The sequence below is a fragment of the Notothenia coriiceps genome, unplaced genomic scaffold (assembly GCF_000735185.1).
Source record: "Notothenia coriiceps isolate Sejong01 unplaced genomic scaffold, NC01 NC01_scaffold00026095, whole genome shotgun sequence".
NCBI classification, from domain to species: Eukaryota; Metazoa; Chordata; class Actinopteri; order Perciformes; family Nototheniidae; genus Notothenia; species Notothenia coriiceps.
Genome location: NW_011358796.1, coordinates 82,167 through 96,191, shown reverse-complemented (window position 1 = coordinate 96,191; position 14,025 = coordinate 82,167). Strand labels below are relative to the sequence as shown.

Here is a 14,025-nt window from a genome sequence, read left to right as displayed (position 1 = left end):
ACAACATGTGCATGTTGTATTGTACATGTATATGTACAATACAACACATGTCAATCAAATGTGCATGTTGATTTACATGTTATTATACACATTCACCTGTCTCTCACCTGTCTCTCACCTGTCTCTCACCTGTCTTTCTCACCTGTCTCTCACCTGTCTCTCACCTGTCTCTCTGCTTCCTGTCTGTCTCTCACCTGTCTCTCTGCTTCCTGTCTGTCTCACCTGTCTCCTACCTGTCTCTCACCTGTCTCCCTGTGTTTGCAGGAGTGTGATGTGGGCTACACTCGCTCCAGCTCCGGTCTCTACCTGGGAACCTGCGACAGGTGTGACTGCAACGGACACGCTAACGGCTGCGACTCGGAGACGGGTCGCTGTCTGGTGAGTCTTCATCTTCGTCTTCCTCTTCGTCTTCTTGTCTGTGACCTCTGTGGAGCTTTGATCAGAGCACAGGAATGCACTAATGGCTTCCTGGCATATCTGAACATGTGGAAACACATCAACTGTTCCATGGATCTCACGTATGTGTGTGTGTGTGTGTGTGTTGTGTGTGTGTGTGTGTGTGTGTGTGTGTGTGTGTGTGTGTGTGTGTGTGTGTGTGTGTGTGTGTGTGTGTGTGTGTGTGTGTGTGTGTGTGTGTGTGTGTAGCAGTGTCTCCATAACACCGTGGGGCCCAGGTGTGAGCGCTGTCAGACTGGTTTCTATGGCAACCCGGTGACGGGCGGTGCTCAGGCCTGTCAGCCGTGTCCGTGTCCTGGAACAGCTTCGAGCAACCAGTGAGTTCACTTTCTGTATGTCTAATGTCAAAACGTAGAAACCGTGTTAACGTCAGTAGTGAAGGGGGGATTTTAGACTCTGCAGACCGTTGCCTATAAAACTACAGGAGAGGGAACACCACAGAAGAAGAACAAGGGCCTCTTTAATTGTAATTTAAAAAATAACTGTGTTAACGTCAGTAAAGAAGTGAGGAGTGTGTTCACCTGTGTGTTTACCTGTCTGTTTACCTGTGTGTTTGCCTGTTTACCTGTGTGTTTACCTGGGTGTTTACCTGTGTGTTTACCTGCCTGTTTACCTGGGTGTTTACCTGTGTGTTTACCTGTCTGTTTACCTGTGTGTTTACCTGCCTGTTTACCTGTTTACCAGTGGGAGAGAACACAGGGATTTAGGCTTTGCAGACCGTTTACATGCACTAACATCTATAGAACCACAGAAGCAGAACAGGGCCTCTTTAATGCCAGCAATGAACTTCATGCATGTTCCTTTTTCTGCACAGATTCTCTTCCACCTGTCACCTGGAGGCTGACGGTCAGCCCACCTGTGATAACTGCCCCCCCGGGTACACCGGCCGGAACTGTGAAAGGTAAGAACCCCCCCCCCTTGCTTCGTCTCTCTCTTTTTGCCGTTCTCTGATGGTCATCTGGACAATGTTTGGGTTACTGGGCTGGCACCATGGTCAGGTGGGGGCTGGCAGGAGCATCCAGGGGTGTCATCACAGGTGAAGCATGGCTGTGGTCGTGATGGGAGGGGGCGTCAGTCCAGGAATTGGAAATGTAAAACCCTTCTGAAGTTTGTTGCTGGTGGGGTTTGTTTTCTTGGAGTTATAGACCCTTTGTCAGCCAAAGACACGTCATCACTGCACCACTCATTGATTTGCAAAATACAGCTCGACTTTTAGCGGCTCTGGTTAAATGGACACTCCCATCAGCGGTGAAGTTAGTCTAAGGTTGGATAGTGGATATGATCCGTGTCATTCTTCTGCTGTCCTTTGTCCTTTGCTTCCCTCCTTTAAGCTTTCTCAGAGGTTGCTTTCTGCTTCGCGCTTGGCTGGTAGCGACATGTTTGAAGGTGTTGTTGTGATTTTGGTCTGTGCACAGAACGATTGTATTTTCTGGGTTTCTACGACATAAATGTAGTCGTGGCATTTATGAGGACTCCTGTCCGGCTGATCAATCTTTGCTGCTCCAAAAGGGCAAAGATGACGAGGTGTTTTTGGGTGTAAGACGCAACTTATGAAATGATTCTAACGTCTGAAACCTGACTGTGCTGTTTTGACATTAAGAGAAGAGAAGCTGCCTGCAGACAGTTGTGACGACCCCTTCCTGGAGAAGCAGATAGAGGGCCTGCTGCCTGTGGGATGTGGAGCTGAAGCTGTGTTTAACTTCAGCTGGGAGAAACAGATCTTCCCGTACGGCAGTGGAGATGATGATGAGACCGCGGGAACAACCGTCCTCCCTTCACAGACTTTATTTTCTGCCGCAATCCACCACCGCACCACTCGTGAAACTAAATCAACCGGGGTGGGCGATGTCTCCGTCGCTCCCAACAGATTATCCCCCAGGATCCCCACTCGCTTCACCCCCAGTCCAGAGATCAGACACTCCAGCTTACAGCAGCTTCTGAGGATGCACCTGAACACCTTCAACAAGCGTCTGAGCATGCTGGAGAGCAACACGCTGGACATGAAGGACAGCATTCACCGCATGGAGGACCAGCAGCTGCAGCTCAGCTCCAACCTGAGGGAGCTCATCGCCATCCAGTCGGTCGGGGAGAAGAACACGAAGGTAGGCGAACTGGAGAAGGGCTACACGGACATGGACGCCCGTCTGAGCAGACTAGAGGGGCGTCTGGAGATCCTGATCGACGGCTTCACGGCGCTGGCTCAGGAGATGAACAGGATGAAACGAGCTAGACATGTTTCTCGATCAATACCAGAAAAGAGGGATCCGCCTTTACCGGCTACCCTCCTTCCTTTGTCGCTGTACCCAATGCATGGAGTTAAACCCACAGAACCACCGTTTACCAGCAGAGCCACGGTGCCGAAAAGCATACCGACCCCAGGACTACCAGCAGACAAACCAAATACTGCACGACAGAGAGTGAGGAAACTCAAATCAGCAAGTAAAGCCTCGACAAGGACTACCCTGAGTAGACCTAGGACTACTTCACAATCTGCATCTAAATCTAAAACTACAGTGAAGCCTAACACAAAGTTGACTGCAGGTAGGAGGTCCGCTGTGACCGCTAAACAAGTTCCAAGCCAAGCAAAACCAAAGCAAGTTAAAGGAGCGATTACTACATTTCAACTGGAGCCACCATCTCACAAAGCAAAGCCCGATCAGGCCAAACGAAAGGATTCACCCCCCATCAGACGCAACGGACGTCACAAGGCGTTTAGATCCGATGCACCGGTTCCCAAGAAGGTTCAGGAGCGTGGGAAGAGTCCGGAGGGCGAGTCAAAGAGGTCACACAACGGTGGGGAAAAGACGGAGGACAATTCTTACAAGTTGGTTTCTCAAAATACCAGGAAGAAAACGGCCTCAACCACGAAACCGACCACCACGAAGAAGACGTCCAACGCCACGGTGAAAAGGACGACTTCTTCTAAAACCAAGAAGAAGGCCAACACGACGGTCAAAAGGAAACCAACTCCTCCTAAAGCCAAAGCTGCCACTGCAAAGAGACTAACTAAGAAACCTGAGCAGAAGAAAAAGAAGACTAAATCTCAACCTGGGGTTTTGGACCTCCTGCAGCTTTTACAGGGAAATTACAAGTCAGGGAAGAAGGGGAGGAACCAGGACGGGTCTCTCCATGTTGTCCTGGGAAGGCTGGCCATTCCCATCAGGATCATCCCCGACGACTAAGGAATACTCCTCCATCTGTATATATCTCCTTATATTTATGTTTTGTACTGCAACCTTGTATTTTGAACTTAATGAAGGGACTCCTTGGTGTTATTGGAAAAGGGGCTTTCAAGATATTTAATGCCACCCTGTTTATTTTGAGGAGTTTTTTATGATGAACTGTTTCCCAGAATCCTGCCATGAAGAGATCGCCGATTGTCTTGTGTTTCATTTGTTCGCATTGGTGCTTTATATGCGTTGTCTGTTGTGTTATGGCCAGACTACCTCAAGGTGGACACGTTCTTTTCTGCATTTTTCTGTAAGCAATATGAACTGAATAACTGTGTTAGTCCAGGTTTAAGAAGAACATTCGTTAAAGGTTATATTTCCAAACAAAATTAACAATTGAACATCCCGCTACTTGCTGCAATACTAAATGAATGCAACCATTGGAAAAGATTGACATTGATGGTCCCCAGAGGACGAATTCATGTCCAATACTTTCCTTTATGCTAAACTATGGTATTTGTGATCAAATGCATACCTTGGTCGCGCTAGAAGAAAAGGCACATCTAAAAACAACTGGATTCATCTTCTGGGCCCAGGAGTTCAAAACTTTTAATCCCTATCTGATCAGATCAGATTTGGATTTTGGGGAGTTCAAAACCAAAAAACAGGATTAGGATCACTTTGATATCCGATCAGATCAGGAAATCCAATCCAAGCTTTAATCTGGATCAAATCTTCAAAACGGGTAGTTCAAACCGACAACACAGGATTGGGATCAGTTTGATCCCAAAAAACTGGATTATCCTGATCCCACCAGAGGGGTGGATTTCCAGTGGATTACCAGAGCAAAATGTACTGTACCATTTATTTAAAAATATGTTTCAATATAAATAAGATGGCAAAGTTTGTTAACTGAAATAATACACAATTTTTAGCCTTCATGGGAAATACATTTTATTTTTCATTTTTTGGTCACGTTTGTTGTGGCCTATTTTGTTTTCAACCAAATGTTGATGACATAAATGTTTATGCTCATGAAAATATCACAGCAAAGATTGTCAATCACAAATGTAATTTAAATTAAAGAAAAAATACCTTCAACAAAAAAAAAGTCCATCATGTCATCACCTTTCAAAAGTAATTGCGGACAATAGATGTCTGCAATGTGGTCTCTTGTCTTCCTTGTATTATTTTTCATGTCCCTAGATGGCGATCGGTAGTTCATCTTGAAAAGTCGTAATCTGGATCAGGCTGATCCTGAATTGCTTTGAACTCCAGGGACAACATCTGGCCGACTTGTCTGATCCTGGATCACAACAAATGGGATTTCAAAATCTGATCGGATCTGATTGAGATTAAAGGTTTTGAACTCCTGGGCCCTGGGGACCATGAATAGTATGTTTTATGGCATGGCTAGCAGTTTTCTGGACCAATCATTAAATGTAACCCCCCCCCCCCCCCGACCAAAGTTTGATCTATCTGAGAATCAGTCCCATCCTCAGCACAGGGGGAAATGTGTCATCAATGCATCGACACAGTTTCCAAGAAATCTGACTTCAAATGTTTTTTCAGATTGTTAATGTCCATGTTGATCTCTAGCTGTGTGTCCGTTCTTAGTAGGAACAGTTGTTTGTGTCTTCAAGACCATTTCTATTGTGTTGTATTTTCCATTTCCCTTTGTAATGACATGTTTCCTTGTCTCTATAAACGACCCTGTCTGTAAGGTTAACCGATCCATAGAAACTGTTGTAGGAGTTAGTTAGTTAAGGTTCCCTAAAGCTCATATCATGGCTGTCCTGCTGACGCACGGCGCCCCCCAGAGGACAGGTGAGGTAAGACGGACATCAGCTGGGCGTGGAGAAGCATCGCTCTGGTGGCAGTGTGTAGTTTGCTTGCTTTGCTTTCTCGCCATATCAGGAACTTTATCGTTAGCAGCTCAGCGTGTTCCTCGACGCTCTTTATTTCACTCCTCTGTCCTTCCTTCTGATATCAGTTCAATGTTTGAGTTAAGGTGATGTTTCTGTTGCTGTGAAGGTGCTGCTCAGTATATCAGACTGATACAAGAGATGGGATCAACCTCTGAGGCATGTTGGGGGTTTTAGCAGCGGCTGTGCTTCATCCGTCTCCAGGCAAAGGGTGTTATTTCTGGGAAAGCTGTTTGTGATCTGGGTGTAACCATGACAACCCAGGCTCACGGCATCTTGTGTTGTAGTCACGAAATACATTTAATCTATTGATCCGTGTTCACCAACATGATTTTCCCATTTTTTCAAGGTATTTCTATTGGTAGTATGTTTCGTGCCTGCGTCTTTTTGTCCGCTCGGGTCTTGGAAGACCGGAAGCTGTGGGGTTCATGAAAACATGTTCTTACTCAATATCAAGCCGCGATTATTGTTTTTATTTTTAAATTCTATAATGTCGGACTTTTTTTGCTGTCCGTGAGGAAAAGCAATGGCTCAGAGCCTCAGGATACTGAAACTGTTTTATCTTGTGTTCATTGATTTGTAAAATACAGCTCGACTTTTAGCGGCTCTGGTTAAATGGACACTCCCATCAGCGGTGAAGTTAGTCTAAGGTTGGATAGTGGATTGTGTTCCTTCTAATTTGTTATTATTTGCTGCAGGCACGAAACACACTACCAATAGAAATACATTGCTTCTAAAATCGTTCTGTGTGATATGAAAAAAATGGGAAAATCTTGTTGGTGAACTCGAATCAATAGATTACATTTCGTGACGATAACACGAAGTGCCGTGAGACTGGGTGTGACCATGAGGCTAAGAGCTCTGACAGGATGGAACAGTTTCAAAGCTTGGATGTTATTTGTCTGAATGACTCAGTCCTTTGTTCTTGGTTGAAGATAACCCCCCAAAGGACAAGTGTTGTACGTCCTGCAGACTCCCCAGCTTCCTGCCTCATTGTTAAAAACATGTTTCCTCTTTAACCGGAAATATTTGCTCATGCACGATGTCTTGTTTTTATTTTCAGATGTGCTGCAGGATACAACGGCAACCCCCCGCTGGGACAGAGATGCACCGTCGGCAACAACGAAGTCAACGGTACAAACTGATTCAGGAACATTTTAATATTCGTTTTCGGTAACACTTTAGATTAAGGTACAAATATTCACCATCAACCATTTGCTCATTACCATATTAGAGACAAACTATTAGCTTATTGGTTATGAACGAGACTTCACTTTAGATTAGGGAACATGTTCTGAGTTAGAAACACATCCTTTTGAGTTATTTAGACACAATTAACACTTATAGTCTCATGTCTTGTTACATAAGAATAGATCATATGTGTTAAGTGTTATTATGGGAGAATTACTATTCTTGTGGTACTGCTGCCTTACTAGGCCCTTATTGAGCTTATTGAGACCAAACTCATGCAACAACATGTACATGTACAATACAACATGTACATGTACACAAATGTACATGGTATTGTACAGTATATGTACAATACAACATGTACATGTACAATACAACATGTACATGTACAATACAACATGTACATTACAACATTACAGTACAATACACACAGACATAATGTACATGTACAATACAACATGTACATGTACAATACAACATGTACATGTTGTATTGTACATGTACATGTTGTATTGTACATGTTGTATTGTACATGTACATGTTGTATTGTACATGTACATGTTGTATTGTACATGTTGTATTGTACATGTATATGTACAATACAACATGTACATGTACAATACAACATATACATGTACAATACAACATGTACATGTACAATACAACATATACATGTACAATACAACATGTACATGTACAGTTATTGTATTCATGTTTGTCAATCAACATGTAATGTACAAGATACAACGTACATGTTGTATTGTACATGTTGTATTGTACATGTACATGTTGTATTGTACATGTACATGTTGTATTGTACATGTTGTATTGTACATGTATATGTACAAGTACATGTACAATACAACATATACATGTACAATACAACATGTGCATGTTGTATTGTACATGTATATGTACAATACAACATGTACATGTACAATACAACATATACATGTACAATACAACATGTGCATGTTGTATTGTACATGTACATGTTGTATTGTACATGTTGTATTTACAGTACATGTTGATGTAATGTACATGTTGTATTGTACATGTTGTATTGTACATGTATATGTACAATACAACATATACATGTACAATACAACATGTGCATGTTGTATTGTACATGTATATGTACAATACAACATGTACATGTACAATACAACATGTACATGTACAATACAAAATGTACATGTACAATACAACATGTACATGACCAATACAACATGTACATGTTGTATTATACATGTACATGTACAATACAACATGTACATGACCAATACAACATGTACATGTACAATACAACATGTACATGTATAATACAACATGTACATGACCAATACAACATGTACATGTTGTATTGTACATGTATATGTACAATACAACATGTACATGTATAATACAACATGTACATGTACAATACAACATATACATGTACAATACAACATGTACATGTACAATACAACATGTACATGTACAATACAACATGTACAACAACTTCCTTACTTGCAACAAATCAGCACTAATTAGAGGGTTATTGAGGAAAGACTCTAAACTAATGGCTTATTACTTGTAGAATGTGGTCATGCAGAATAAGGATTTAATAAGTGTTTTATAATAACTAATAAAGAGCCAATGTACTGCTAACATGCATGTTATTTAACAACTAGTTGATGGTGAATGTGCGTACCTTAATATAAAGCGTCACCTCGTTTCTTTAACGAGGCGAGAGTTGGTGACGTTCTGCTTCCTGTTCCAGGTAACTGCTATAACTGCGACCAGAGAGGAAGAGAGAGCTGTGCTGGAGGCGTGTGCCGCTGCAAGGTGAGCCGCTGCCTTATTCTCAAAGTCAGCTTTAGAGCCAGTCTTTCACTTTGTGAGAACAGACAGAGAGAAAGGTTATTCTCAAAGTCAGCTTTAGAGCCAGTCTTTCACTTTGTGAGAACACACAGAGAGAAAGGTTATTCTCAAAGTCAGCTTTAGAGCCAGTCTTTCACTTTGTGAGAACAGACAGAGAGAAAGGTTATTCTCAAAGTCAGCTTTAGAGCCAGTCTTTCACTTTGTGAGAACAGACAGAGAGAAAGGTTATTCCCACAATCCAGAATACAAACATACAAATATATATAAAAATATATATATACCATATCAACAGATACATTTATACATATGCACACATTAAGACATACATACAAGCACACATGTACCTTCTGTATCCTCCTTCAGATGCAGACTGTGATGGACTGAGAGGGTTTCTTTTTTTAAGATGAGAGGGGAGGAGAGGAGATGAGATTGAGAGGAGATGAGATTGAGAGGAGAGGAGAGGAGAGGAGATGAGAGGAGAGGAGATGAGAGGAGAGGAGAGATGAGAGGAGAGATGAGATGAGAGGAGATTGAGATGAGATGAGAGGAGATTGAGAGGAGAGGAGATGAGATGAGAGGAGATGAGATGAGAGGAGAGGAGAGGAGATGAGAGGAGATGAGATTGAGAGGAGATGAGATTGAGAGGAGAGGAGATGAGAGGAGAGGAGATGAGATGAGAGGAGAGGAGATGAGAGGAGATGAGAGGAGATGAGAGGAGAGATGAGATGAGAGGAGATTGAGATGAGATGAGAGGAGAGGAGATGAGATTGAGAGGAGATGAGATTGAGAGGAGAGGAGAGGAGATGAGATTGAGAGGAGATGAGATTGAGAGGAGAGGAGAGGAGATGAGAGGAGATGAGATGAGAGGAGAGATGAGATGAGATGAGAGGAGATTGAGATGAGATGAGAGGAGATTGAGAGGAGAGGAGATGAGATGAGAGGAGATGAGATTGAGAGGAGATGAGATTGAGAGGAGAGGAGAGGAGATGAGAGGAGAGGAGAGGAGATGAGATTGAGAGGAGATGATATTGAGAGGAGATGAGATTGAGAGGAGAGGAGAGGAGATGAGAGGAGAGGAGAGGAGAGGAGATTGAGAGGAGATTGAGAGGAGAGGAGATGAGAGGAGAGGAGATGAGATTGAGAGGAGAGGAGATGAGATGAGAGGAGAGGAGATGAGATTGAGAGGAGATTGAGAGGAGAGGAGATTGAGAGGAGAGGAGAGGAGATGAGAGGAGAGGAGAGGAGATGAGATTGAGAGGAGATGATATTGAGAGGAGATGAGATTGAGAGGAGAGGAGATGAGATTGAGAGGAGATGATATTGAGAGGAGATGATATTGAGAGGAGATGAGATTGAGAGGAGAGGAGATGAGATTGAGAGGAGATGAGATTGAGAGGAGAGGAGAGGAGAGGAGATGCATATTGAAGTATGCTTGTTGTGTGCATGTGTTCTCCTCCTGAATGTGTACATCTCTTGTTTGTTTGTATCTTTGATCAGCTCTACTCTTCTCCTTGTACCAGTGTCATGAGAATAAAGGATTATATTCTATTCTATGTTAGATGTAGTTACANGAGAGGAGAGGAGATGAGATGAGAGGAGAGGAGATGAGATTGAGAGGAGATTGAGAGGAGAGGAGATTGAGAGGAGAGGAGATTGAGAGGAGAGGAGATGAGAGGAGAGGAGAGGAGAGGAGAGGAGATGAGAGGAGAGGAGAGGAGATGCTTATTGAAGTATGAATGATTGTTGTGTGCATGTGTTCTCCTGCTGAATGTGTACATCTCTTGTTTGTTTGTATCTTTGATCAGCTCTACTCTTCTCCTTGTACCAGTGTCATGAGAATAAAGGATTATATTCTATTCTATGTTAGATGTAGTTACATGTGTGTTATGTCTTGTGTTTAGATGAACGTTGAGGGCCCGTCCTGCTCCACCTGNACACATGAGAAGGCTCTAGATACCACAGAGACCTGGTAATGACACAATGAGAAGGACTAGATACTACAGAGACCTGGTAATGACACAATGAGAAGGCTCTAGATACCACAGAGACCTGGTAATGACACAATGAGAAGGACTGGATACTACAGAGACCTGGTAATGACACAATGAGAAGGACTAGATACTACAGAGACCTGGTAATGACACAATGAGAAGGACTGGATACTACAGAGACCTGGTAATGACACAATGAGAAGGACTAGATACTACAGAGACCTGGTAATGACACAATGAGAAGGCACTAGATACTACAGAGACCTGGTAATGACACAATGAGAAGGACTAGATACTACAGAGACCTGGTAATGACACAATGAGAAGGACTAGATACTACAGAGACCTGGTAATGACACAATGAGAAGGACTAGATACTACAGAGACCTGGTAATGACACAATGAGAAGGACTGGATACTACAGAGACCTGGTAATGACACAATGAGAAGGCTCTAGATACTACAGAGACCTGGTAATGACACAATGAGAAGGACTAGATACTACAGAGACCTGGTAATGACACAATGAGAAGGACTGGATACTACAGAGACCTGGTAATGACACAATGAGAAGGACTGGATACTACAGAGACCTGGTAATGACACAATGAGAAGGACTGGATACTACAGAGACCTGGTAATGACACAATGAGAAGGACTGGATACTACAGAGACCTGGTAATGACACACTGAGAAGGACTGGATACTACAGAGACCTGGTAGAGGTCACTTGTTTGTTTCAGAGCGAATGCATGATGCATCCAAACCACTGAGCACATCCTCCAGAGATGGACTGATGTCTGCAGGAAAACACTGCTGATATTCAGAGTTCCTTCAGTGCTAATGCATGGATTACGTGTGTACTTGAATCCTTGAAGGCATTGTTTCCTACCTTAAGAAAGTGCAACAAAAATGACCCTTGACCTTTGTCTCAAAGTGCGACATGTTTGAGCCTACGAATACGCTTTAAAGGTCTTTGAATTTGAGGTTTAAGAAAGTGCCTACCAGGTCACAAAAACACAAGCAAATAAAATACAATCTTCATGGGTTAAGAACATGAGGCAATAGAGAAGACTCCACAGCCTGTCTTCTATGGACAGGGTTCCTTCCACTTACTGCAAAGATAGCAAGGAATCCACAATGTGTGTCAGAGTTGATCATCTCTCTAGCACCACAATCAGCCCAACACTGTTCAAATACATATATAACTTAGGGTAAAGGAGGACTGAGTCTCATCAGTCAGACGCCATTCAGACTCTTTCCCATCACTTTTTCAAAGTGAACCAAACGTCCGATCAGAATAATAAGTGCTGAATCAATCACAAACTCCTGTCCTCCTGGGTTCTCCTGCAGGTTTCCACCGTCTTCACTCCAGGGAACTTCCAGGGCTTCGCTCTGGTGAACCGTCAGCGCACCAACCGAATCTCCAGCGGCTTCACCGTGGAGGTTTCCACCGAGGGCACGCAGCTGTCCTACACCAGCTTCGACTACCTGGGCCAGGAGCCGCACTACTGGCAGCTGCCCGACGCCTACCAGGGGGACAAGGTGAGTCCCTGAGAAACCAGTGACCCCCCACTGTGAGGGGGGGAGCTTCTGCATCAATGGAGACTCAGAGAGACACGGGAGAGCTGGAGCTCTGATGGAAACACTGAGGGTTTATTTGGAGCTTCGGCCGGAAGGTCTCTACCCCAGAATATAGCACACTGATACACTCAGTGACCCGCAGACCACTCTCCCCTTCCTCCTTCCTCTGCTCTAATCTGTCTTCTCAAGCTTCAGCAGCTCCCCTGCCTCTCATCCTCTTAACTCGGGGTGAAAAGCCATGAAAGACTTAATGACCCGAGTGTTCACTTTCATTATTCGGCTCTCACTGGAATGTAACTTGCAGATGGCTAACCGTGTCTTTAATAATGAGCGAGGAGACACCAGCTACCTTTAGGATGTTTATCTGAGGGTCTTTACACACATTTACTTCTGTTGTCACGTCATCATTAATCAATGAACTCAACATAGATACGGGAAAACATGAGATTTCGATGCAGTACACACAGCTGGCTGACGATTAGCATTAATGCTAACATAACATTGGAAGTGCCAAGTTAACACAATTAGCATCAACATAATTTATTAGCACACATATTTAACAGCTGTTTCCAATGACTGTTGCCGGTATGTGTGCGTCAGGGTGCAGCAGAGAATCTAATAATAGTGAGCTCTATGAACTTCCTCTAGTGCTAAAGAAACTACGGCAAGCCTTTATGGACAAACAGCCGTAACTCATCCCTCTGTTTCTCTGTGTTCGACTGGTTTTCCCTGCAGAAGGAGTCTTCCTCTGCTCGCGGCAAACGAGCGGAGCAGGTACAGTCCGTCCTGATGCACTTTAGTGTCTGTTTGGAACTGTTTGCATGTTAGTAATTCCTCCTGCTGTTGTTGTTGTTGTTGTTGTTGTGCAACAAACTGAACGTCCTGCATTGCTCTAAGAACATGGTGCATGCCAGGGAGGGGAGGAGAAAGGTTGTTGTTGTGAATGGCGATAAAAAAACACTCACAATGAGCTGACCGTGGAGAATTGATGTTACTGGGATCATTTTGAATATCCAGCATTAGCGGCTTATTTTGTAACACGACATTTCCTGATCCTGGTCAAATACAGTTCACAATGAGTTCTCCTGCTAATTACTAGATCTGATTCATCTAGATATCCCTTCTTATTTCAAGACATCTCACCAAGCTGATGTTCACTTGTTCTATTGGCAGACCTTTGGACTTATTTCCAGTGACAACAGCTTGTTTTCATTATTGTTGAACTTGTTTTTGGAGCAGCACTTGTTGCAGTGTGATCTACAGCAGCTGCAGCTCGCCGGCCGCTCACATTTCTTTCTGCCTGGCCTCACGGCAGCCATGTGCACAGATCCATCATCAATGCTCCGTTTAATAACTTCACACCGTTTCACGCTGCTCCAACAACACGGCCGAATACCGAGAGCCCAGTGATAGGGAAGGGGATCAAAGAGAGACCTGAATGAGACTCATCAGAGAGGGGAGGGGGAGGGGGGGGCTCAGCGTAGAGCTAGGTCTGGTAGAGCTGCTCAGGTATCTACTCTAACCGTCCTGTATGGTGAACAACCAGCTGATCGCACTGTTTACTGCAGAGAGTCATTAAAGCTGCAAACCGTTAGAGGACTCCTGCTGACTCTTTAAAACGTCTTAACGAGGTGTAAACATATCTTAATTGGTGGTTAAATATCTGAATTGCAAAGATAGTATGTAGGATTGTATAAGTATTTGTTTGAATTGTCAAATCTCAAAAAGGATAAGGAACATCTCAGGTATCTGATTCATCCTGTAGACGTGCACATTGAAACTGTTAAATTAATAATATGAGAGAGAGAGAGAGAGAGAGAGAGAGAGAGAGAGAGAGAGAGAGAG

At 43.5% G+C, this 14,025-nt stretch overlaps 2 protein-coding genes and 1 long non-coding RNA gene across 3 annotated transcripts in view; all 3 read left to right on the top strand.

Annotated features, from left to right (window-relative positions):
• LOC104956491 (uncharacterized) overlaps positions 1-4,284 on the top strand; it is a 14,908-nt gene extending 10,624 nt beyond the window's left edge. Inside the window, exons 11-14 of the mRNA XM_010783971.1 lie at positions 265-378; positions 646-773; positions 1,271-1,357; positions 2,057-4,284. Of these exons, the coding sequence (XP_010782273.1) occupies positions 265-378; positions 646-773; positions 1,271-1,357; positions 2,057-3,638 (1,911 nt within the window). The 3' untranslated portion in view covers positions 3,639-4,284. The remainder of the gene's footprint in view (positions 1-264; positions 379-645; positions 774-1,270; positions 1,358-2,056) is intronic.
• A 666-nt stretch (positions 4,285-4,950) lies between these two features.
• On the top strand, positions 4,951-8,525 carry LOC104956474 (uncharacterized). Its single transcript, XR_799561.1, has 3 exons — positions 4,951-5,458; positions 6,615-6,685; positions 8,505-8,525. It is a non-coding gene; the product is annotated as an uncharacterized lncRNA (long non-coding RNA).
• Positions 8,526-8,943: 418 nt separating this feature from the next.
• On the top strand, positions 8,944-13,008 carry LOC104956489 (basement membrane-specific heparan sulfate proteoglycan core protein-like). Its single transcript, XM_010783970.1, has 4 exons — positions 8,944-8,977; positions 11,047-11,069; positions 11,950-12,141; positions 12,916-13,008. Exons 1-4 carry the CDS (start codon positions 8,944-8,946, stop codon positions 13,006-13,008), a joined length of 342 nt encoding a protein of 113 aa, XP_010782272.1.
• Positions 13,009-14,025: the final 1,017 nt, after the last annotated feature.